Source organism: Populus euphratica, unplaced genomic scaffold, assembly GCF_000495115.2.
Source record: "Populus euphratica unplaced genomic scaffold, PopEup_1.0 scaffold9.1, whole genome shotgun sequence".
NCBI classification, from domain to species: Eukaryota; Viridiplantae; Streptophyta; class Magnoliopsida; order Malpighiales; family Salicaceae; genus Populus; species Populus euphratica.
In genome coordinates this window covers 2,100,037-2,125,531 of record NW_011499857.1, presented here as the reverse complement: position 1 = coordinate 2,125,531, position 25,495 = coordinate 2,100,037, and the positions used below count along the sequence as shown (strand labels likewise).

The 25,495-nt window shown below is 34.5% G+C and overlaps 3 protein-coding genes and 1 pseudogene across 5 annotated transcripts; 2 read left to right on the top strand and 2 right to left on the bottom strand.

Moving 5' to 3' along the window:
- Positions 1 to 3,287: 3,287 nt before the first annotated feature.
- Positions 3,288 to 9,434, top strand: LOC105123745 (probable RNA-dependent RNA polymerase 1). Its single transcript, XM_011023454.1, has 6 exons — positions 3,288 to 3,342; positions 3,632 to 3,699; positions 4,492 to 5,036; positions 5,676 to 7,531; positions 7,905 to 8,055; positions 8,422 to 9,434. Exons 3-6 carry the CDS (start codon positions 4,509 to 4,511, stop codon positions 9,244 to 9,246), a joined length of 3,360 nt encoding a protein of 1,119 aa, XP_011021756.1. The 5' UTR covers positions 3,288 to 3,342; positions 3,632 to 3,699; positions 4,492 to 4,508; the 3' UTR covers positions 9,247 to 9,434.
- Positions 9,435 to 10,583: 1,149 nt separating this feature from the next.
- LOC105123744 (probable S-adenosylmethionine-dependent methyltransferase At5g38100) lies at positions 10,584 to 13,053 on the top strand. Its single transcript, XM_011023453.1, has 3 exons — positions 10,584 to 10,698; positions 11,459 to 12,118; positions 12,572 to 13,053. The coding sequence occupies exons 1-3, from the start codon at positions 10,603 to 10,605 to the stop codon at positions 12,920 to 12,922; spliced, it is 1,107 nt and encodes a 368-aa protein (XP_011021755.1). The 5' UTR covers positions 10,584 to 10,602; the 3' UTR covers positions 12,923 to 13,053.
- A 3,587-nt stretch (positions 13,054 to 16,640) lies between these two features.
- LOC105123830 (probable S-adenosylmethionine-dependent methyltransferase At5g38100) lies at positions 16,641 to 17,776 on the bottom strand (annotated as a pseudogene).
- Positions 17,777 to 18,908: 1,132 nt separating this feature from the next.
- Positions 18,909 to 24,623, bottom strand: LOC105123743 (MAC/Perforin domain-containing protein). Of its 3 annotated transcripts, XR_841931.1 has the most exons (9): positions 24,111 to 24,623; positions 23,773 to 24,014; positions 21,135 to 21,327; positions 20,949 to 21,026; positions 20,411 to 20,594; positions 20,117 to 20,286; positions 19,967 to 20,031; positions 19,101 to 19,786; positions 18,909 to 19,060 (listed from the first exon to the last, which is right to left on the bottom strand). XR_841931.1 is itself a non-coding variant. In XM_011023450.1 (8 exons), exons 1-8 carry the CDS (start codon positions 24,348 to 24,350, stop codon positions 19,168 to 19,170), a joined length of 1,791 nt encoding a protein of 596 aa, XP_011021752.1. In that variant the 5' UTR covers positions 24,351 to 24,623; the 3' UTR covers positions 18,909 to 19,167. The 3 variants fall into 3 exon arrangements, 2 of the variants coding, with proteins under 2 accessions (XP_011021752.1, XP_011021754.1); XM_011023450.1 differs by having other exon boundaries at positions 18,909 to 19,786; XM_011023452.1 differs by having other exon boundaries at positions 18,909 to 19,786; positions 23,773 to 24,027; positions 24,111 to 24,185.
- Positions 24,624 to 25,495: the final 872 nt, after the last annotated feature.

The following is a 25,495-nucleotide window of genomic DNA, read 5'->3' as shown; positions in this document are numbered from 1 at the left end:
ATGAATGCTCTGAAAACCTTGAGAGGTCTCAAAATTTAGAGTGTTTGCATTGGATTGGCAGTTAATCCCGAGTAGGCGATTTGATGTCACCTAAAAAGGTTTTGGCAAAATGTGTAAAGGATCAATGCCATGCTATTGCAGAAATGTTGTCTGGAGTGGTTGACATTTGAGAATTTAACTGGTGATATGGGGAAGTATCAAGCAGGAAAGCTGGGAATAGCTGAAGATAATGATGAAGGCCCGTCCTCGTGTGAAAATATAACATTGATGTTGCCACAGAAGGGATGAACTTGAGAGTGGAGTGGATGATGCCCTTTCTTTTTTCCACTTCAAAATTAAAACTTTTTACCCTTTTAGTTTGTTATGATGGTAGACTCTTACTAGAAGTGATCCTCTTTTGTAATATAACGACCTCATTAAGAAAACCTTATTTTATAAATTATTCCAAACGTTGAGACAAGGATGAAATTGCAAGGCCTCGATCCTAATCCAATTGTCTGTTTGATTTGAATATTATTGTCTTTGTATTGAAGTTCTGTTAAACCACTCACCACCCATATTGTGTCCCACATTTTTATTAATTTCATCATTTATTTAGCAACAAATAATTGTGGCATTCCTCGTATTTATTTGTCTTAAAATAAGTAAAAGGAAGAAAGAGGGAAAAAATTAAAAAAATCCACCGATACAAAAACCGACATATTTTTACTATACTCTTTGCCTTGAAGTAGAGATAATGCCTGGGTTTGACATTCGAAATAATATTTAATTTATATAAAAGTACTAAATTGTTCATATTCAAACTTGATAATTATAAAAGAATAAAAATAAAAAAACAAAAACATCTCTTTACTCAAGGAAAAGACAATTCTGAAGGAACATCAAAGAGTGGATGAAGCTTGAATCGCTAGCCTGGGGCCCACGCGGGTAAAATCATAAAGCGTTTTCGAAAGGAGTGAGCGCCAAATACTTTCGATTAGCAAGCATTTACGGAGAAGGTGCTCAACAGACAAGAAAACCAAACTTATTGGATAAGTCGCATCCAAATTCCTGGCTGCCACACAAGTTCGACCATGGAGGTAATTAGGAGCGATACCGTGAGCTGCCTTCGACGCAAGGGTCATTCCAAAGATTAATTCCATCGCTCGAGACTTTTGGGTCAAGCATCGGATCATGATCCCATCGTATCCATTCTCTGCTTCCATGGCAAGGGAAGTAGAATAATATTGCTGTTGCTTTTCTGGGCTAGTTTTCGTTGATTGAAGATCGTTTGTGGGGAGCACACGCGTTACCTTGCAAAAGGAGGAGGCTCACACAGCACGAATATGGCTTTTCCATTTGACTGGCCGGCGCTTAAAAAAGTGTTGTTGTGGCACACTAGTAAAACAAAATTAATAGAAATAACACGCTTAAGAGCTCTGTTAGTGCTTGTCAAGCACTATTAAGAGTGTTTTCATATTTTTTTATCATTCAATTTGGAATTAAATTTTAAATATCCTGTCCAGCCTTTATGTTGGAGATTTGGGAGAGGGCTAGTGCTCATAGAAATGTAATTAATTATTAAATAAAAACAAATACTCATGTACTATAAAATCGTTGTACTAGAGGTTTTTTTTGTACGGTTATCCTTATTCCACACAATTAATTCTGACGATTGCTTATTATAGTTATGTTTTTGGGTTTATCGGCAAACCTAAGTTAAACGATGAATTATCTCCCAATCTCTAAATCCAACATCACTCTGTATGAGAGTTAATTAAGGATTCAACGTCAGACATTCTAGTAAAAATCTCAAAATTTAAAGGCTGGCTTGTATATTTAGGCCTGCAATAGCTTCCGTTTGCAGAAGATTTTTAAAAATATATATGTTTTTTAAAAATTAAATTAATACTTTTTAATATTTTTTTATAATTTTAATGTAATAATATAAAAAATAAAAATATATCTTCAAACAAAATATACTATTAAAAAACATCAACCATGCCATGCATCCACTTAAGGTTTTGCTTAATCCAAAAGTACATACATGCAATATAATAACAGCAGTCATAATAATGCAGTAGAAGTTTCGAGAACTTTTAGTTAACATCCAATCAATTTGCCATGTCAAAAACAAAATAGAGATTCTGTGACGCGCACCCATACCACTGGCTATTTCTGGTGTGACGCTGTGGTGCTTGCTCTTGCTGTGACAATAGATTTCCCTCGTCTACCCACAGAGGAAGATAAGCACGCCGGCACCAGGAAGCAACTTAACCGCCAAACTATAAAGAGAATTCAAGCACAGTGCTAGTTCCCTGCCTTTTCGTTTCATAGGTTTAAAGGACAAAAGTTGAAGTTAGACATCTATTTGAACCAATAGGATCCCGCAACGTGTCATTCCCATGGGTAATAGTAGGTGCTAAGAAGTTTACTGGGCCCACAGTTGTGCTTACGTAAGCTTTCGTACATCAGCATAAACATAAACGAGTTAACAACAGTGATAACTTCAAATCGATCCTCTAACTATAGAATTAGTTTCAATCAAATCCCCTAACTACCAAATTAAGCAAAGTTACCCAAAGTATCCCACCCTTGTCAGTGTTCTCCACACCATTAGTCTCAATTCAACAACCCCTCTAACAAGCCTGTTCTTATCACCTGCATTGTTAGGGTTGTACTTTGGACATTGAAAAACATCCATGATTCGGCTTAATTCAATGAAATTTGTAAAATAGTTTCAAGTAGTTCTTTATAAGGTTGCAACATTTCAAGAGATAGAGAGTGACATATATGCTATGAGCAAGATAGAAATAGATATTTTTTTGTTATTGTTGGTGTCCAAAATATAACTATCACAAGTAATGCTTTCGAAAACATGTTTTTTAATGAATTTCTTAAGCTGAAACTGGAGTAATATTCCCTGAATTGGTAGACGAGGGATGTCATTGAAAGTGGCTTCATGATGGGGGACTTATTTGAAGTTATCCCTTGATCATATTACTTAAACTGTCTCCCTATTTATTTGAGAAATTCTTTTTCTAGTATATGGTTTGTTTTTTGGTTTTAAAAATATTTTTGAAAGGTATTAATTTTTTTATATTTTAAATTAAATTTTTGATGTTTTTATATTATTTTAATGTGTTGATATGAAAAATAAATTTTAAAAAATAAAAAATATTATTTTAATATATATTTTTTTAAAAATAACCGACTTACCCGTACTCCAAACAGTATTTGCACTTTCCTTTGTCTGCACTTCTCGGGGGTAAAAAGCCTATATATAGCGCTCTAGGAGTGCTCTTGCTTTCTTTCATGGTTGAGGCCTGCCTGTCGATTTATTTTAATCTCGACAACCTCTTGGTAAGACTTGTCATTTTCTGTACATGTATATAATTAACAGAACCTTGTTCATTTCTTTAGCTCTCTCTCCCTTCTTGTTCCACGGACAAACATCACTCCTGAGTTTGTTACACAAACATTTCTATCTAATATTTAAGATTGTGCTATACTGGTGTGGTTTTGATTTCAACGTGTGACAAAGAGGTTTCATTATTAATTATTTCTTGGATTTTTTCTCCCGGGCTCTGGCTATTTTTGTACTTGTAGTAGTATACATTCCTCTTTTGACTAGTGCTCTCTAATTGTTCAGGAAGCTCGCTGTCTAAGCTGTCCCTACCTAAGGAAAACACCCGCTGACCTTCTCGCCTAATCCTGTGGGTATGTTTTGTTTTCTTTCCTTCTAATCTGCTAGTTGGATCCGTCTAATACGTTGTAACAAGCTTGCGTTGGAGAGTTTTGATAACATTTTGTTTGATACTTTATTAGCAAGTGAGTGAACAGAAGCAATACATTTGCTTCTTGAAATTCTGGATTTAACTTCTACCTTTTAGGATTGCTGTTAGTTTCAAATTACAACGCTCTTGTGTTGATTTTTATGTCTCTGAAACAATTCGCATGAAAAATCAGTTAATGGAGAGGGAAAAAGATGCATCTTTCTTTTGGTTTTGTCTACTTTTCTTATTTTTAATGACCCATCTTAAATTTGTATTGGTGTTAATACATAGTCACCCTGATCTATTTTCTTCTTCTCCAAGAATCTGGGTTGCCTAGAGAGCTCATCATCACTAGTAACTTTCCTATTAAATTACACCTGTATTTGAAAATCAAGCTGCATCTAATCAGTTGTTTTCTTTTCTTGAAAACCAATCAAATGTATTCTTAAACCCTATGAGAATCATCGGCTTTCTACGGTAATTGAAAACCAACAAACTGTATTCTTAAATACACACTCTGTATTTATTCTGTTATTATACAAACCTCTCATGTCATTCCCATACACAGTCACTGCGTTAGCATATGAAGAAGTAGTTTTTTTTAATTAACCTCAAGGCATGTTTGGAAAGTTTCCATGTATGAAAATTCCAAAAATTCCAATTCTGATTATGTTCCAATCAAAATTGAGGTACTGTACGATCATGCATTACTAATTCAGTGCTCTATGAACTGCAGTAAAAGTTGACTAGACAATGGCAAAGACAATTAGCTTGTATGGTTTTCCTACTGTTGAACCTCCAGATGACATAAAGGAATGTCTGGAAGAATACTCTGGTGAAGGTACAGTTGTAGCTGTTCATGTTGCACAACCAAAAAGTGTAGGGTCAAGAACAAATGCTATAGTTGAATTCACAACCAGTGAAGCTGCTCAAAAGATCAAGCTCAAGTCCTTGGATGATGAAGGTCTATGGTATGGTAATTCTTATCTGAAAGCGCGGGATGCGTATCACGATACTGTTTCAACGAGAAAGGCCTTTCAGACTCAGTATAGCATGGATAACATAACACTGCACTTCGGATGTCAGGTTTCAAAGGAAAAATTCTCAGTTCTTTGGACTCAAAAAGATGTTTCGGTAACATTTGGTGTTGAGCTGAGGAAATTCCACTTCTTTCTGACGTATCTTTCCAAAAATTACAAGCTCGAGCTATCATATGAGAACATTTTGCAAATTAAGCTGCATCGACCTTGTCGAAAAACTAAGAAATATCTTCTCGTCCAGGTTTGATAGTTTAAATTCCCCTCTAGATTCTTTCAAGGTAATTATCAAATGTTAAGTTGTGTGTTTTAAATGGTATATTTGTGAATCATTATGAGAGCCATGACTCGCATGCTGCACATTTTTCTAGGTAGTATTTAGCAACCCTTACACACAAATATCTATTCTAGGCATAAGATACATCCAGCTGATGTTCGTAATCTTATACCAACTTAGACAAAAAAAAAAATGATGAAAAACTCTATCAGCAATAAAATAGGTGTTTATTGTTTTATATCTCAAAGTTTGGAAAACTTGAGAGTTTTGTTCCTGATTTTGATACTGTGAATCTGATTAGAATTCTGAAATGTTTTAAATTCCATTTCATACTGGATAACTGATGAAAGTTCGTAGTACACAAAGATTTCTTGCTGAATGAATTGTGCTACATGCCAACAACTTCCTGTATCGTATAAGATTTGGTATGAATTCATGATGAGTAGATTGTAGAAAGTTCAAGCCTTCATTTTTTGAAATAACAACTCTCAAATGCTGTGGGGAAAACCTCGTGTATGTATGTTCTATTTAGTGAGTTTACAAAATGTTTATTCTGTTTATTAGTGTAATAGTTGTTTAACACCTTCTTCCTCTTTCGTTTGGTAGATGCTCGGAGGCCCCAAGATTTTTAAGAAAGAAACGCATAAGCTCAGCAATTTTAAGGAAGCTACTGATGATCAGTGGATTCGAGATGTTGATTTTTCTCCATCTTACTGCATAGGCCAATCTTCTGCTTTGTGCTTGGAGCTTCCGCGCAACAGCCAACTTCCGAATTTGCAAGAAAATTTTGTCTGTTACAAAGAAGAAGATGAAGGCCGCTTCATTCTGGAAAAAGGATCGACCTTCTGTTGCAAGTCAGATCTTGTTCCTATTTTGCGTGCAGCTCAAGTATCTGAACTTCCATATGACATTGTGTTTAAAGTCAATTCCTTGGTCCAGCATGGTTGTCTTCCTGGACCAGCACTTGATGCAAGGTTCTTTCGTTTGATCAATCCATACAAAATTCATATTGCATACATACAACATGCCCTTGAGAAGCTAAGTCATTTGAAGGAATGCTGTTATGATCCTGCACGATGGCTCCAGGAGCAATACCTGAAATACCTCACCACTGGCAGACTTCCTACACCTGCTATTGCTGTAGATGATGGGTTGGTATTTTTACGTAGGGTTCAGATAACCCCTACTAAATTGTACTTCTGTGGCCCAGACGTGAATCTCTCCAGTCGTGTTTTACGCAAATATCCTGATGATATCGATAACTTTCTTCGGGTTTCTTTTGTTGACGAGGATCTTGATAAGCTTTTATCTACAAATATATCGCCAAAGACATTTTCTGCAATTGAGGGGAGGCAAACCAGCATTTATCAAAGGATACTGTCAGTTCAAAGAAATGGCATAACTATCGGATCTAAGAAGTTTGAGTTTCTTGGTTTCTCACAGAGTCAATTACGGGAGAGTTCTCTTTGGATGTTTGCTTCTAGACCTGGGCTAACAGCAGCAGACATCAGAGAATGGATGGGTGATTTTCGTGAAATAAAGAATGTGGCCAAATATGCTGCAAGGCTTGGCCAGTCTTTCAGCTCATCGAGGGAAAGTTTCAACATTGATAGGCATGAAATAGAAATTATTCCTGATATAGAGGTTAAAAGCGGTGGAGTCAACTATGTTTTCTCTGATGGTATTGGAAAAATTTCAGCAGAATTGGCAGATAGCATAGCTCAGAAACTTGGCCTTAGAAGTTTTACTCCTTCTGCCTTTCAGATTAGGTACGGAGGCTACAAAGGTGTTGTGGCTGTTGATCCTACTTCATCGATGAAATTATCACTGAGGAGAAGTATGTCGAAGTACAAATCAACTAACACTAGCTTGGATATTTTGGATTGGAGCAAGTATCGGGCTTGTTTTCTCAATCGTGAAGTGATCACTCTTTTATCTACCCTTGGGGTTGAAGATCAAGTTTTTGAAAGGAAGCAAAAGGAGGCTATAGCTCAACTAGATTCTATTTTAACCGATCCAATAAAAGCACAGGAGGCACTTGAGTTGATGGCTGCTGGAGAGAGCGCACATGTTCTGAAGGGAATGCTTGCATGCGGTTATAAGCCGGATGCAGAGCCATTTCTAACAATGATTCTGCAAACATTCCGCGCATCGAAGTTGCTTGATTTGCGGACAAAATCAAGAATATTTGTTCCAGAAGGAAGAGTAATGACGGGATGTCTGGATGAAACGAGGACGTTGGAATATGGTCAAGCATTTGTCCAGTATTCTCGTGCTAGACGTAGGAAGTTATATGATCATTTCAAAGGTGGCAAATCAGAGACAGCCATTTTTAGGGGAAAGATAGCTGTTGCAAAAAACCCCTGTCTACACCCAGGAGACGTGCAGATCTTAGAGGCTGTGGATGTGCCGGATTTGCATCACATGGTGGATTGCATCGTTTTCCCCCAAAAAGGAAAGAGGTAAATTTCTTATTTTCTTATTGTTTTTTTAAAAACTCTTATTTGCACTAGTCATTCTGAAGCATCACAACTTGGAACTTGTTACAGATGTCCTGTTGTCTGTGTCTTTCACATTCTTTCTGGACTTTGTTGAAACGAACACTTCTCAACTTCTACGTTTATAGTTTTTTGTCAGTCAGACTTAACTACATGCTGCAAGATTTATTTTGTTGTTTCTTGGGAAACTCCTAGCTTTGGTCATGGAAACATCATTTAATTGTACTTTTGAATCTTCTGTAGTAGGCATGCTCTTGCACACGGGCTTAAATCGCTGTTATGCATTATATGTCTCTATGCATACATTGCTTTCTGATAGTAGTAAAATTTTGATCAGACCTCATACAAATGAATGCTCGGGAAGTGATCTAGATGGAGATGTGTACTTTGTATGTTGGGATACTGATCTCATTCCTCCTCAGAAATTTCCACCCATGGATTATGCTGCACCACAAACTACGATTTTGGACCACGATGTTACAATAGAGGTAACTCTTCATTCAAGTGTGTTAACATGTATCAAAGGCGTCTCATTAATTACGAATCTTCAACAAGCAAACATTTTTAATCCTTTGTTTCAGATGTTCTTCCCATCATTTCTAATTTTCGCATAAATGAGCACAGGAATCATTTCCTGAACAGTAATATCATTAATTGCTTGGGTAGTTCGTCATTGCTCTGGAAAGAACTTTATAGAAAAGTTCTGTTTATTTGAATTCCTTGTAATTAATGATATGTTATATAGCACACAGAGTCGATTTTCAGAACCCCCCCACCCCTCTCACACACATCTGATTCGTATACTTGTTGAGACATTTTCCCTTTGCGTTGACTAGTTGACTACAATGTTACAGGAAGTTCAGGAGTATTTTACAGATTACCTACTCAACGACAGCTTAGGGATCATTTGCACTGCTCACGTGGTCTTTGCAGACAGTGAGCCTGACATGGCAAAAAGTGAAAAATGTATTAAACTCGCTCAGCTATGCTCACTCGCTGTTGACTTCCCAAAAACCGGCGTGCCTGCTAAAATTCCTAAAGAACTACGCGTCAAAGCATATCCAGATTTTATGGAGAAGGATGCAGATAAACATACTATCTATGAATCCCAGCGTGTACTTGGAAAGCTTTTTCGAGCTGTAAGAGACATCGCACCGGACACAAGTCCTATGGGATCCTTCACTAGGAAAATGGCAAAGCAGTCTTATGACCCTGACATGGAAGTTGATGGATTTAAGGATTATATCAACGATGCTTTCTATTACAAAAGTGAATACGACAACAAGCTGGGGAACATGATGGACTATTACGGGATCAAAACTGAGGCTGAAATAATCAGTGGTTGCATCATGAAAATGGGAAGATCTTTTGATAAGAAAAGGGACTTGGATAGTATTCATTTTTCTGCAAGTTCCTTGAGGAAGCAAGCTAGAGCCTGGTTCAACGAGAGCGGTTCAGACGAAAGCCCTGATGATGTTTATCGAAAAGCATCAGCTTGGTACCACGTCACATATCATCCTCGTTTTTGGGGCCGCTACAACGAGGGAAAGGATGGAGTTCATTTCCTCAGTTTTCCATGGTGTGTTCATGACAAACTTTTTGAGATTAAGAAGGGCACGACATCATTGGTGCACCAGTTCAATCGAATACCGAGCTTTCATGTAGAGATCGGAGACTAGAAGACTTCCCTTCTGTCCTCTCGCAGGCGTGCTCGTTGCCTCTTTTATTACGAAGTACATATTTATTTGCCTATAAAACTCAAAGCCTGTGCGTGTTTGATATTTGTGTGACTACTTGTCTTTAGCTTACTGTTATTTGTGTGTATTGTCTACAGCATTGTTGTGAGGAGTGGTTTGTTATTGGTTTACGTTAATTTTCAGTGGTTATAATGCATGAAAGCTGTAATCAGAACTGGAGATATATTTCTAGCTTCTGTTATTGAATAAATGGTTGGTTTGCCTTTTTCTATGGAAATTTCTCGGCGTCATTGTAAATGCCATCCCATCATCTGCCAAGTGGCATTTAAAGAAAACATCGATCATCACGATGTATGCTGCACGTTGGAAGAAATTAAACTCCTTTGCTTGTCTTTTATGTAGCGTTCAATAGGCATGGATGAAGTTTTACACACACACACACACAAACCCCACCAGCATGAACTTAATTTGTAGTCTTCTTTTTCAATATTTTGTCAATGCAAGATCGACAATGAACTTTGTAGTCTTCTTTTTCAACATTTTTATGCCAATAACATCGACAATGAACTTTCATTCATTCAATATGCATGGAAGAAACCTTTTTTGTTTGTCTTTTCTCAATAAACCGACTCATGAAGAGACGTACACTTGTCAAATTTTATTTCCTAGATTTTTCTTTATTTTTTTAATCATTTTTAATTGTTGATTAGATGTTCTTAGTAGGAGTCGAAAACCATTTGTCATCTTTCAGCGAAATACTAACGGTAGGTTCGGTTGATCCTATATAGGTTTTTTTTTTTTTTTCTCCCTGTAACTCATCTAATTATTATCGCATGTTCTTTCTTCAGAATAATCATCTCTCATATGTACACACACACACACGTATATATCCTCTTTGGTGGTTAATAATTAATAGACGATTCTGGTCTAAAACTAATTTAGTCCCTTCGTCATCTGTTGAGTTTTAAATCAAATCTAACCAGATCTGAAAGCACAAGTTTTTCAAATTTTGACTGGATTTTTGTTATTTAAATATGAATTAATTAGAACGAATATCGGTGCGCGTGAAAGGTGGCTTGTTGATGCGGTGGAAAAAAAAAAAATACAAATCGACGGAAAATGAGTATATAGAAAGAAATGCGCCACATAAAAACATCCAAAATGGAATAAGCAGGTATGCTACTCTGTCCAAAAAGGAAAATGGCAAAAAGCATCAACTATGCAAACCTTGTAGTAACTGTTTTGTCTTGTCGTTTGACAAAACCTTCTAGAGAGAAACAGAACGAGAATAAATACATGCTCGATCGAGGCTTCACTTCTCAAACCACACCAAGATCGATGAGCAGCAAAGCAGAAATCGGATTGCTGGGATCGTTGCCAGTTATGAACGGTGGAAATGGAACATACAGCTATGCCAAAAACTCCACCTTACAGGTTTTACTTCAAAGAGTTGGATATATTATTTTTACTTTTTATAATTAACGGCATGTTCATGTTGAGTTTATTAGCAAAGCTCTGATACCGCTTATAATGAGCTTAGCGCAGCGCAATTTGTGTACTAAACCAAGGTTATTATACCACTAATTATTGCACAATAGTAGTATAAATATACTAGTTCACACAATCACTACAAATAATTATATCACACTCACTCTCATTCTCACACACCACACCCTAAGTTTAATAAACCCGTATATGTGTTATTTCTAGCTCTCCTCACTTGGTGTTCTCTGCACCACACTGACTCGATTGATGGATGCTAAAAAGGGGAGAGGGCCTAACAATTTCTACTAGCTGGTTAACATATAAAACAGAAGTAAAAAAAACGGTGTATTAAGTCATTTTCCGGCAAGTAGAGGTCGGTGCATTAACTCACCTCTCCTTAGTCCATAGCTACAGTTCGTAGGATGAGATTTTGCTTGTCAAGAAGTTTACAACATTGTCATGTGAGGGCAAAGCTTCCATGACAAAGTTGCTGGTGCAATTTAATGCCCGTGTTGACTTTCAACAGCTTATGCTTTCAAACATGTAAGCAATTCATTGATATTTAAGGACCTCAAATTCTGTAGTCAATTTAAAATTGGCAAGTGTTTACATATAAAACACAATTTCTTTTCATAAATATGAAGTAAAAATTAAATTCAAAACTATATATCTAGATGAACTTAAGTGCATCAAAATCTTACTTCTGCAGAGAAAATCAGCAAATGCTGTGAGGGAAAAAATTGATGAGGCAATTACAGAGAAACTTGATATGGAAACCCTATGTTCTAGCGGCAAGTCATTTCATATTGCAGATTTTGGATGTTCAACCGGACCCAATACGTTTATAGCAATGCAAAATATACTGGAATCTGTAGAAAGGAAATACAAATCCCAGTGCCCTACTAGTCAAATTCCTGAATTCCAAGCATTTTTTAATGACCAGGCATCGAATGATTTCAACACCCTCTTCACCACTCTCCCACTGAATAGGCAATACTTTGTAGCCGGTGTGCCTGGGTCTTTCCATGGTCGGTTGTTTCCTGATAGCTCTCTTCATTTTGCTTATTCCTCTACTGCACTACACTGGCTCTCAAAGGTGCCAGAAGAATTGCTAGACAAGAACTCTCCTTCGTTTAATAAGGGAAGGATTTACTATTCGAATACCCTGGATAAAGTAGTTGATGCTTATTCTTCTCAATTTGCGAAGGACATGGAAATCTTTTTGGATGCTAGAGCAAAAGAGCTTGTCGCTGGAGGAATGTTGGTGATGACGATGCCTGGCCAGCCTAATGGAATCCCTTGTTGCCAAACAGGGATGGGAATTACTATAGATTATTTGGAGTCTTGCTTCTTGGACATGGTGAACGAGGTGAGTACTCCTCCGAAATAAACGCAATACTATAGATATTTCATTCGTAGTTCACTCGCTAGAACTCATAAAAAAAGAGCTTTTTTTTTTCCCTCAAAACATGTTCGTCAAACATAAGGTTTCGGCGGTTTTGTGTGGGTTCGTTGTAAGGAAAATAATCTTGAAAACTGAATATTTTATAATAAAAAAATGAATATTTTCTATTGCATCATATTTGTGTTAAGAGGAAAAAAAAACGAACAGAATCAAATATGAAGTACAGAGTAGAGTTCATGATAATGTATATTGTTTTTTTTCCCACAAAACGAACATAATCTCAAAATCTACTATGAAGTACAGTGTAGATCTAGTTCATGATAATGTATGTTGTGTTGTTATTGTTAAGGTTGGAGCATTATTTGACTTCCATGCATGCATCTAATAAATTCAACCCCAAATGGTCGCTATCTACAGGGTATAATTAGTGAAGCTAAAGTGGACTCTTTCAACTTGCCAATGTATGCGGCAACTCTGGAAGAGATGAAAGAGTTAATACAAAGAAATGGGTCTTTTAACGTTGAGAAAATGGAGTTGACAATGGCAAACGGAGAATCAAATCCTCAAAGCTATAGCTCTTTCTCGGGGCGAATACTCCAAATGCACTTGAGAGCTGGGATAGAGGAAATAATCAGTAAACATTTTGGAACTGAGATTATTGATGACTTGTTTGATCGCTATGCTATGAAAGCTGAGGACTTTTCCCATCGTCTGCAATCAAGCGAGAGGAAAGGAGCTCTAATGTTTGTTGTTTTGAAACGCAAATGATGCGTGTTCGAGTGCTTGTCATTCATGCAGGCTTTCTCTCCTGCTAATTTAATTCTCCACGAGTGTTCATTTATTTTCTGCAACTTTGTCATATCTTATTATTGTACAATAAGAATTGCTTAATCGTTTGCAAACAATTATTATGGATTCATCCATAGTTACTAATCAATCGATCAGCCTCTCTTAATAGTCCAGCTGGGTGAAAATAATAATAATTATGCCCACTCTCTTATAGTTTGTTTAATTTGTTTTTCTTTTTTTAGAAAAAAATTGCAGTTTACATTCCAGATGAGTTTGGTTTCTAAATTTAAACAAAAAAATAAATAATTACTATCATGTATAATATATTACAAATGTAATGTTTTGTATTAAAAGAGATAGAAAAAAGCTAGAAAGCCCTTGAAGGCTTTGATGTAGGAATAAATTAAATGAGGGGTAGAGTAATTCAACAAACTTGATAAATATAAAGAGGTAGAGTAATTCAACAAACTTAATAAATATAAATAGAAAAAAGAAAAGAAAAGAGAGCTGTGTTTTTAGAGTGAAAAACTGACAGAAGAAGATAAGAAAAGGGGAAGAAGAAGAAGAGAAAAGAAAACAATTAGAAGGAAAATAGAAAAGAATTGAAAAAATAAGTTTAAAGGTAAGATTTAGGTTGTTAAATGTACAAATATATGTTAATTGAACTTTAATTTCAGTTTTGATGAATGTTAGGGTTCTGAAAATTTATATTTTGAGTTTAATTGATAAATTAAATAGAATATTGTGGGGTTGATTGTTGTGGGTAATTGATTATTTAGTTGATTATGGAAGATTGTGATGATTTTGAGTTATAAATTGTGTAAGTAGTGAAATTGAGTTAGAAATATGGAAAGAACAATAGGTTTTATGTTGAAATAATTCTGAGTTGGAGGTTGAAGATGACAAGATTTTGGTTTGATCCCTTAATTTGCAAAAATTACAGTTTAGTCCCCAAACTTTGAAAATTTTACAAAATGGTCCCTGAAGCATATTCCGAGGTTCTAAACAGAATAAAATATGAATTATGGACAGAATTCCTGTATAGCTATGAAATTTTAACACTTTCAATTTGATCCTTTGATTTGACAAAAATTACAATGACCCTAAAAATTTGAAAAAATTCCAGAATGGTCCCTAGAGCATAATGAGATGTTCTGGAAAGAATTGAGGATTTAATATGTTCAGAATTTCAGCATAGTAAAGGATTTATGATATTTTTAATTTGGTCCTTCAATTTGATAAAAATTACAATTTGACCCTAAAAAATTTAGAGAAGATTCCAGAATGGTCCCTAGAGCATAATAAGATATTATGGACAGAATTGAGGATTAAATATGGTCATAATTTTAGTATAGTCATGGATTTATGATATTTTTAGTTTGGTCCTTCAATTTGACAAAAGTTACAATTTGACCCTTAAAAATATGATAAATTCAAGATTAATCCCTAGATATAATATTAGATTTTGCAGATTGGTTTGATGAATAATTGAGGGTTATTTAGTGAATTATTACCAATTTTATTCTTTGTTTTATTATGAATTAACTTTTGGGTTTTTGAAAAAATAGACTAGTTAATTCAAAAATATATAAGATTATAGAATATATTCTTAAATATATCTCTTTTGTATTCAAATAATCTTAATATTCTACTAGCGGGACGTCAGTAAGATTTTCTTGAGTGTCTGCTTTGGACTTCTATTTGCTTTTGAGTCAAGTGAGTAAATAATTTTTTATATGCATGAAAAATATTATAAATATTTAATTTTTTAATATAAATTGGATTATGCTTCTTGATAATGTATATAATGATTATTATTCTTGTTATGATAAAGCATAATCAATTGTTAAATCTGAATTCTTGATATAAACCAATATATATTTTGAGTTGGCTTCTGAATTGATAGCTTTTTATTTGATTGATGTCATGAGTTGAGCCTTGAAATATAACTATTTCTGTTTGATTATGATTATGAACATATGATATGTCAATCAAAATACTCATGCTAACAGGGTAGTGTTAGTTTTTATACACATCATATATAAATCCTAGTTGGTTGGGGGAGCCACCAACCTATGTGGACTGATTATCACATAGTACGGAGTCTCATGCTCATTGCATTTTGATTTTCTAACGAGCTTTACCTTATGATATTCTTGTTGTAGCCTATTTGAGGAACCTTGCTATAAAAACCTAAAGTCAATTGTATATATATTTCTCATTGTTGTATTATCTCATGTGTGTGTATATTGAACATTATTTACTTATTGAGTTGTTGAACTTACACTCTCATTATTTATCATTTTCTTGATAGCATGTCACTTTTGTTGGACCTTCTGAACCTACTTTTTGGTTGAAATTTATAACTTGTTTTTATGTCTAGTTAGTGCTCCAAAACTATGAAATTATATTAACTCTTGTATTAAGATAATTCAATTATACTATGAAATTAGTTTGTTGTTAATGTTGTGTTGAACTCTGATTGAATTATTTAATAGATAAATTTGTATGTAAGTTTGAGTTCATATAAGTATGGAATTTTGAATAGGAATCTTATCTATGTGCCAGTCATGGATCTAGAAATCGGTTCGTGACAACAAACATCCACAAATGATAGTTAACCAAGATTTCTCTTAGGATTACAGAATACACCCTTATTTAAGTGTATTAAATAGGTTAAATATTCTTTCGAGTCATTCTTAAATATATCTCTTTTGTATTCAAATAATCTTAATATTCTACTAGCGGGACGTTAGTAAGATTTTCTTCAGTGTCTGCTTTTGATTTCTATTTGCTTTTGAGTCAGGTAAGTGAATAATTTTTTATATGCATGAGAAATATTATAAATATTTAATTTTTTAATATAAATTGGATTATGCTTCTTGATAATGTATATAATGATTATTATTTTTGTTATGATAAAGCATAATTAATTGTTAAATCTGAATTCTTGATATGAACCAATATATATTTTGAGTTGGCTTCTGAATTGATAGCTTCTTATTTGATTGATGTCATGAATTGAGTCTTGAGATATAACTATTTCTGTTTGATTATGATTATGAACATATGGTATGCCAGTCAAAATACTCATGCTAACAGGGTAGTGTTGGTCTTTATGCACATCATATATAAACCCTAGTTGGTCGGGGGAGCCACCAACATATGTGGACTGATCATCACATAGTATGGAGTCTCATGCTCATTGCATTTTGATTTTCTAACGAGCTTTACCTTATGATATTCTTGTTATGGCCAGGAACCTTACTATAAGAACCTAAAGTTAATTGTATATATATTTCTCATTGTTGTATTATCCCATGTGTGTGTATATTGAACATTATCTACTTACTGAGTTGTTGAACTTACACTCTTATTATTTATCATTTTCTTGATAGCATGTCACTTTTGTTGGACCTTCTGAACCTACTTTTTGGTTGAAATTTATAACTTGTTTTTATATCTAGTGCTCCAAAACTATAAAATTATATTAACTCTTGTATTAAGATAATTTGATTATACTATGAAATTAGTTTGTTGTTAATGTTGCGTTGAACTGTGATTGAGTTATTTAATAGATAAGTTTGTATGTAAATTTGAGTTCATGTAAGTATGGAATCTTGGAGGAGAATCTTGTCTATATGCCAGTTATGAATCTAGAAATCAGTTCGTGACAACAAGCATCTACAAATGATAGTTAACCAAGATTTCTCTTCTCTTTCACCATATCAATGAAGCTCGGTGACATACACTCGAACATAAAGCCATTTTGTAGCTCAGAATAAAGCATCCCGTTAGGGATACCCTGTGAGCATGCCGTTAGGGATACCCTGTGAAACTATCACCATCATCCCTACAGGAACAAGCTCTTTAGATCTTGCGTTCAAAAAGTTCTTTAAGTCCATGGCAAATTGAGATGCCTACGCATTTGCAACTTCTTTTGGTGCATTTGTGTAGTGAATTCTTCCTCTATTCCACAAAGGGGGATTCTTGTCGAACGCTTGTTCTGGCAGCTTAGACAGCCAATAATGGAGTGAAATAGAGCAGTGCACAAAGTGGAGAAAGGACTCAGGAAATAACTGATCGTAGAATGAACCTAGCACACCAGCTGCAAAGTATTGCCTTTCTTGTGGGAGATTGTTAAATAGGGTGTTAAAATCGTTAATTGGTTGATCATTGAAGAAAACTTGAAATTCTGGAATTTGGAGGTATGGAATTGCAATTCATACTTGTGCTTGATAGCTTCAAGCAATTTTTTTTTTTTTTTATAGCTTCAAGCAAATTTTGATCATGGAAAAGGTGTTTGGTCCTACCAAACATCCTAAATCTGCAAGACGAAATGTGTTTGAAGCAATTGGAAGATTCTTAAAGTCCAATTTCTTAGCAATCTCCTCATCAATTTCTTCTTTAACTACATTTGCGCTTCATCTCCGGAAAAAAAAATGTGCCAGGCTTTAAAAAGAAAATGAGATGTGAGGAAAGCCAATACATGAGTTAATCAGCAAATTAAGGCAATGCCTGCAAGTACGAGTTCTTGTAATAGCTTTAAGCGCCATCTCCACCAACCTTAGGAGGTGCGTTGTCTCCGGTTTTGACTTTTTTTTAATCCGTGCCAGTGTTTATAAATTTGCTGTGAAATTGTGCCTATATGCTCTGTATGTGAGAGAGTTTACCAACTAAAACAAAAATGTCAACATCGAAAATTGGTGATCTTTTGGAGATAGTTAAAATGACAAGTGAACTGTATCTGTATGCTGTCTGTGTGAGTTTATTAACCATCAAAGAATTATACAGCATATATGTGTTTTTTGGACATTGATGATGCAACTCCATGTTTTATAATAAGAATCCACTCAATAGAGTTATTTAAACTTATAACGACACTGTTTAAGGAATTGTAATTATCAACTGAGAAATGGTAATACAATTTAGTCTTTTTTTCACCCCTTCAGCATATAAAAGAGTGATTTATTAGGAGCTAGAACAGTCAGCAGTATGCACATGCGCACACTGCAAACCAACATGTCTAAAATGAAGCTGCAAGATCTCATTCCACGGGAAATTAATTATCTATTGCGGGTATGTACTCGAATTGATTCATAGAAACTCTGCTTGGAGACACTTTAGTGATTGTGTTCGCTGCAGAATCTTATGATAAAAACTTTGATCAAATATTTTTGAGGTGAGCAGTGAAGCCATTGTTACTGAACTTAACCCAGCAAGCTCTGTTTGCCGAGAGCCTTGATAATAATAATTAGAAGAAAAAAAATCTTTAATAATATTCAAGTGAAAAGGTCCTGATATTAAAAAGTTCTGCGCAAACAGGAGTTTTTTTGAACACCTTTAATAAATGGCATGTAAACCCGTTTATTCTTTATATTCAGAAAGTCATTAGTTAACTTCAAATCATATATATAAAAGCTTCCTTTACTTTAGTCTAGGTTCGTAAAATTTCTATCTTTGAAAAAAATAAGTGTGGACAATAGAATAATTTTGTCCTCGTCTCTATTTCATAGAAGATTTTATTTACCTTTATATCATCTCCGTTTATATATTTATTGTTTTGAATATTTCATGAAGACAATTTTTTTTTTATCTCTTTTCATTATGCGTATTTTAATAACAACAATTTTTCTAAAAAAAAAAATTACAAGAATTTAAAGTAAAAATTTGTGACTTATCCTAATAGTTTTTTCTAAATGATTTATCCTTAACAAACGAACTTAACAAAATCTTGTACGACCAAAAAAAATAAAAAAAAATAATCATAATAAATTTAAAGTACAAAAGACACGGGTTTGTATGCTTGCCGTTTTCTTTTTTTTAAGAAAAAAAAGCAAAAAAAAATGATATACATCAGATGTTAGGAAAAGTAGATAATTCTTTCTTCTATATTAAGGTTGTCCCCGGTGTCTTTTTTTAACATGGATATATTGACAATTACTAAAAACAATTCAGTGCAAACTGAAGAATGAAGGAAAGAAGTGTGTTGATCCATCAACCTTCACTCGCATTAAAAAATTTCCATATACTTGATTTCTTGTATTGTTTCGTATATGCAAAAAATAATAATTACATTACTGTAAAGCCACTATTCTATGTACATATTTGTTGCAAGGTGGCAAGGAAGACATTTAGAAGTTCAGTTTGAGTTCAAAAGAGAAGATCCACACTAGGAAGTTTGTCTTGATTTCTTATTTGCACCTTAAATTTTTTTCATTCTTTCATGAATAAATGTTTAATAAGGAGAACTTAACCTGCAAGCTTATTTTCCCTTTATCCAAGTCCAGCCTAGCCCCTGTTACCAGCCAGTGCCCTGGACTGTCCTGTGGCCCTCTACACAACTGTGACGTATCTACGAACTTCAAAAGCTTTTGTGTTTGCACTGGTACTGGAGGCCCTGATGGAAATACACTGGAATCCACCACCACAGTCTTAGGTGTCTCTTTCACAGGATTGCCTGTTAACGACGTGCTTATGGCAGAGAAGAGGCCAGATTTCTGCGAAAATCCTGAGGAGCCTTGTGCCCAGCTTGACTGAACTATAAAAGAACATGAAACCTTGGAGAACAGTAACCGAAGATGGAGGACACTCTTCGAGTTATGATTCTTTTTCTGAAGTTTAGCTCCTGTGACAATGTAAGCTACATCTTTTGTAGAACTCCATCTGGCGTCATATTTTACTGGTGCTGTGCATACATGGGTAAACTTTTTTCGATTTATAGCTTCAAAGTATCGTTCGTTATCCATGTCATCGGACCCTCGCCATAATTGCATGCTGTCATCTATCTTGTTTGCAAGAATTGTTGGTGTGTTTGTTAGGTGTTGGAGGTGTATGGCTAACCTGAAAAGGGGATATATAGGCCTGATTAACGCTAATCATAAGGCATATATGATAAAGACCATGCCACATTGCCACAGAAACGTGTTTATCCTCCAATTGGCCAAGAGAAACGATGGCCGTGAAAATTCTTCAATTTGTAGAGGATTATTTTAAAAAGGTTCATATGTTTTTGACTGTTACCTGTTGCATTTCATCCCTTCAAGATAAAATCTCATTCCAGTTACTGGTCTCTTTCCAACTGTAACCTGTATGGCCAGAGCATACTTTTGTAAAAACAGGCACTAAATTATATGAAAATTCGTACAAGGAAATGACAGGTTTAGCCGCTACCTGACTAGTGTTCACATATAGTTTAGGGCCCAGAAAGTTCAAGTGAAGAGCTGAAGATGAACTTGCCACATTTGTGGAAGGGCCTAGTGGCAGGTCATTGTGAACAGGGGCCCAACTCTTGTGAGATTGGAAGTCAAGAAAATAAGGCAGATCAGATAAAGGAGGCTTGTCTGCGATCACATAAGAAGGAAAAATCAGTTTCACGCGAGTGGATTCAGCAAATGCAATATGCTAATTCTACTATAGTGCTTATTATAGCATTGCAGTAAGAGAGACAACAACGGGCACACTTACATCTAAGATAAAGATTGATAGCGTGAGACAAGAAACCTCTGCCAGGAACATCTTTAAGGAGAGACGTTATGGATATGAAGCTAAAATGAATTGCATCTGGCATGGAAGAAACTGTTGGAAGCCACTCAAAGTGACTACTTACTGATGGATCACCTCCCTTCTTGGCATATAGAACAGTGATTCCCTGCAAAAATCAACTCCCTACTTCAATATGAGTTTGAATAATTTGCAATGTTTTTTTTTTTTTTTGAAAAATTAGCTCTCTCTCTTCTTCGACATGTGTTATTTCCATAAGTTGTTAGTGAAAGATTATATAGAAAGAAAAATAGATATTAGGGAACTTATACACATCCACATTGTGATGGTATCCGCTATGAGAATAAATGTGGGCTGGGGACGTTGGGTCCTCTGGGCCATGAATTATATTTATAGCTACCCATTAAGTTCCTCATATTCCAAACCGGTGTCAATAATCAATAACGTGGTGCCATGACAGCATTAGAATTTAAAAACGATCATTTGCAAGAGGGGAACATACATCTTTTGTGTTGCTGACAGAAGAGAAGCTATCGAAGGCAACAGGCTGTGGATCAAAGACATTGAAAGCCTGCGGTGCCTGCAATTCATAGCCCAGATGAATCATTAGGACTATGTTGGGATAGAAAAATCTTAAATAAACAAACAAAAGATTTACATGGTAGGGGAGGGGATCGATTAACGTAACCTTAGACTTGTGTTCTCTTGCTTTTGGAGTAAAATTGCACGTCCCTGAAAACAACTGATCACCAAGGTCATCTAAATGTTTCTTCAGCTCTGATGAGCCCACATTGGAAGATTTGTCTTGCCTGACCAGAACCACGTCATGGCCACCTATGCTCAACCCCACAATAATATGTGTCCCGTATTTTTCAATGAACCTGTCAGGCATTTTAATTTTGATGAGATCAAATGTGGTTTACAAGTTCCACGAGTTTGGTTTGTGTAGCAACTTCGTCTACCAAACCCTCCAACGTGCATTGAACTAAACCAAGATTTCGAGTTCAATCAGGGTTTGGGAAATGCAAGGAGCAAGTCAGCATATCCCCTCGAGAATTAGCCTTGTGGCAACCACGCACGGTCACGTTTCTTCTTAAATTTTCAATTCTATGAACTTAATTCGAAAAAAATAAAAATATTTATAAAATATAGTGAGAGCGGGGTCGGGGGAATGGGAGGGTGGCCTATCACTTGTCTGAAAGTGGTTAGCACTTCAAATCCAAGCAAGTTGACATTGTTGACTACCATGTTAAACTAGCGCGGAATAATTTCTTAGCATGTGTTATTAGTCAGACGAGGGAGCTAGTCTATTTGACAAAACAAAAAGAAATTGCAATTAAATGAACACCCTTTGATTTCACTTGGTCTGCGGAGCTGGATTGGCCATCTCTTTGAGTTTTTTTCTCACATAAGCATGTGGCCAAACTTATTTTCCAGCACAGTTAAGGAGAATAATTTTCATTCTATATAAAAACAGTAGCTGTACATGCCTATGTATTTGCTACTTGCGTGTTTATTTATTGTGCATCTTTTATACTTGTAATTTATAATTTGTGCATGTATTATATTTACGACTACCTGATTAATTATTTGAAGATAGTTTGAGAAGTAAGTTTATCTTTTATTCTAATTTGGAAAAGAAAAAAAACCTCATAACTCTTTCCTTGTTTTAGCTAGAGTCAAAGGATCAGATCCAAGAAATTTGTCCTTTCTCGATCATTGAGTGTTGTTTTCATTTTATAAATCGGTCAATCTCACTCCATAATTTATTTTTATTACTTAAATAGATGAAAATATCCCTAATCATATACTTGCGTGTTGCATTTATATCTCGAAAATATAGCTAGAAGTAGAAAGCCTTCCTTAGGTTTCCTTTTTATAATTATCTATAACCAAATTAAGTTTATTTAAAAAAAATATTGTCACGCTTCATTTTTTTTCTTGTGTAAGATTTTTTCTGCGTGTGTTGTCAAATGTAAAATTTTGAAAACTTGAATTTTTTTATATTTTTTTTTAAGTTTGAATAGGTTTTTGAATTTTAATAATTAAAAATACATATTTATATAAAATTCGGTCCTATTAAAATTAGATATTCCATAATTATATTGAAGATAAGGGATAACATAGTCTATTAATAAAATCTATTATAAATATGAAGTGGAATTAACAATTCATAAAGCGCAAATAACACCAATGACCATCCTGAATATAATTAAATATGACCCATAAATATTTCCGTGTGTTTGTGTCAATTACGCCTTTAAAATGGGTAATTTAGATATTGAATACTCACATTTTTCTAATTTTATCTTTAAATATTATGCACAGTGTGATTTAAAAAAATAAAATAAAAAAAAACAGAAAAAGATGTTCAAAATAAGTTCATGTCTAGAATGTGAAAGACCAAAAAAATATATCATTTTTCTTGAAGATAATAATTTCAAACTTCAAATTCCTCTTCCAACAAAAAAGTCCATACTAAATTCTTCTTCCTATATTGCCATTTTATACATTTAAGAAAAATAACTATTCAAGTGACTTTTCTCTTTTACTATTTTTTGAGATTTCTCATATAATTATCGTGGCAATTTTTGAATTTCTAGATTTTCTCGTGTATAAAACACTCGATGCTTGTAATATAATTTTTCTTATTCTATACTTTTGTTAAAGTTTATGAAGTATTATAAGCCACTTTTTACAAAGAAATTAAATAGAAAACTAAAATCATACAATGGTCTTACTATAACATAGAAAAATTTTACAAGTCAAAAGGGAATTGCATGCTAAAATCGTCCAGCAAAAAGAAAGAAAGCAGCAAAGGGTCTTAAGGGTAAAAATAAAGAATTAGACAACATAAAAGTCTAAATTCATGTTTTTAAAAGTATTTTAAAAAAAAAATTAAATCTTTTTAATCTTTTTCAAATTAATATATTTTTATATATTTTTAAATCATTATATTAAAAATAATTTTTAAAAATAAAAAAAAAATTATTTTAATATATTTTTAATAAAAAATAATTTAAAAAACAATCGTAATTATTATTCCAAACGAACTTTAAACGACTAAACTGACACGAAGTTTTGAATAGACTTCGAAGTTTGGCCCATCTTGGTCGACTGATTCAACTCTCGCATAGGTGCAAAGAAAAAGAAAAAAAAGTTGGTTTAATCTTTTCTTAGTCAAAGTTATCAAATCCGAAGCGAGCAAACAAGCAGAATTCTTTTTTTTTCATTCATTGCATGTGTTTATAATTGTATATACTACTTTTTAGCACGATTATGTTCATTATTTTGTTCATAAAAAGAAAAATGAAGAGGATGAATACCTTGCTAGAGCACAGGGATCCCAAGACGATGGAACTGCATCTCTGACTTCATCACAGAGAACCAGCGGATACCGATCAATACGAAAATTGAACAGGGTTATGAAGCAACCATCAAGTGCCAAACATTTGGTGTCAGCTGCATCAGCTGCCCATGTTTCACTTTCAAATCCAAACATGGAGTTAAACAGCCCTGATGGGATTTTTCCTGGCACGGATGCTTTTTGGTTGAAGAACTCTGACATCTGCACTTTTTCTCTACTCATAAATTTATAACCCCATATGGAAAAATCAGTAACAAGAATTAAGAGCAAAAACTCTCTTGAAGACTAATAAAATACCTGTTGGAACTCAAGGATGTCTGACTGATATCGGACACGATCTCCTTTGTCACACTTTATATCAACAGAAACATCCTTGATGGCCCCAAAACCAGGTACCTCGAGCTCTTTTTTCTCTGCTTCATTAAGGAAAACTAGTCTTTTTTCTCCTTTGCAAAACTTGAGTCTGAAATCCGATGTCAAGTCAAATCCCCTTCCAAGGCTCTTCAGAGCCCTCTCCATTATCCCGTTGCTCGTCATGATCTCCTGTCTGTAGCTCCCTAGCTCGCTTTTTTTTTCTGTTTAAATAAAGTACTGTCTTGCTGTTGAAAATTATACGGGGTGAGAAAGAGCACTCAGTTCATGAAAGAAAATGTCAAGACCGCATATATTCTTGGGATCTCATTCGTTTTGTGAATTTATAAGTATGATTGGTCAAAACTATGAATGGAGGATATTTATGAAATGGTACAATCTGCAAAGTACCTACGAAGCTTCATCCCCTTTTCTTGATTTGATCATCTACACTTTGATTAATTAGTATTTATAGTACATACAGAGAAAGCAAGCCTAGTCTGCTTTCACACACAAATGAATAGGAATTATGGACTGATTATAAACTTAGTCCTTATAGTTTACCAAACAAGTAACTAGTTCCTATCGTATTGAAAATAACTACTTGGTTACCTTAACCATCCTCAACTCAGTGGCTTCTTCTTTCCAGAAATATCCTCTTACCTAATCAAATTCTCTCATCTCATTCTCGTTTCTATTTTCCATCTCTCAAGCATATAAAAAAAAAAAAACGAGAAAAGAGCATGAAATATTGAAATTTATAAAAGGACCATATAACAATATAGGATTAAACATATATAACAATAATCTGGGAATTATTAAGTACCTTGAGAAATGGGAGTCAGTTGCTCTCCGGTCCTGCTGTGTGCACTCATGACCTCGCTAGCGGCATGATATTTCTCTAACCTTTTTGCTTCAGCTGACGATAGTGATAGATGAAAGGGGACAATAAGCCATACTGTCCTTAGTTATCCCAAAAAAAAAGTAAAATAGCTCGTGATTCCAAGACACAAAATATTGTTTACCCGTGCTCTTGTGGATCAGACTATTTTAAAAAAAACTTAAAAAAATTAAAAAGTATGAAGATTTTTTTTTATCATCTGCAATTTGTGTCATCAGAAGGTTTTGTTCCGGAAGATTTGCATGCAACACTTGGGTAAACCCGTGTCGTTTAAACGGTTATAATACCTGCCACATGAATGAATGAGAAGGCGCGCGTGAGATGATTTTGTAGGGGTAGCAAAAATAGAAACAATTAGCTTTCATTCCCATATCATTTAATTAATCATACAAGAAGCATCTCAACGAAAACAATAAGATATATATATAAC

Coding starts and splice junctions, on each gene's coding strand:
- LOC105123745 (XM_011023454.1), top strand. CDS start 4,509: ATGGCAAAGACAATTAGCTTGTATGGTTTTCCTACTGTTGAACCTCCA. Junction 5,037..5,675: donor AGAAATATCTTCTCGTCCAG/GTTTGATAGTTT, acceptor TTCGTTTGGTAG/ATGCTCGGAGGCCCCAAGAT. Junction 8,056..8,421: donor ACCACGATGTTACAATAGAG/GTAACTCTTCAT, acceptor ACAATGTTACAG/GAAGTTCAGGAGTATTTTAC.
- LOC105123744 (XM_011023453.1), top strand. CDS start 10,603: ATGAGCAGCAAAGCAGAAATCGGATTGCTGGGATCGTTGCCAGTTATG. Junction 10,699..11,458: donor CCAAAAACTCCACCTTACAG/GTTTTACTTCAA, acceptor TTACTTCTGCAG/AGAAAATCAGCAAATGCTGT. Junction 12,119..12,571: donor TCTTGGACATGGTGAACGAG/GTGAGTACTCCT, acceptor CGCTATCTACAG/GGTATAATTAGTGAAGCTAA.
- LOC105123743 (XM_011023450.1), bottom strand. CDS start 24,350: ATGACGAGCAACGGGATAATGGAGAGGGCTCTGAAGAGCCTTGGAAGG. Junction 21,328..23,772: donor GATCCCTGTGCTCTAGCAAG/GTATTCATCCTC, acceptor AATGCCTGACAG/GTTCATTGAAAAATACGGGA. Junction 20,287..20,410: donor TATCAATCTTTATCTTAGAT/GTAAGTGTGCCC, acceptor ATGTGATCGCAG/ACAAGCCTCCTTTATCTGAT.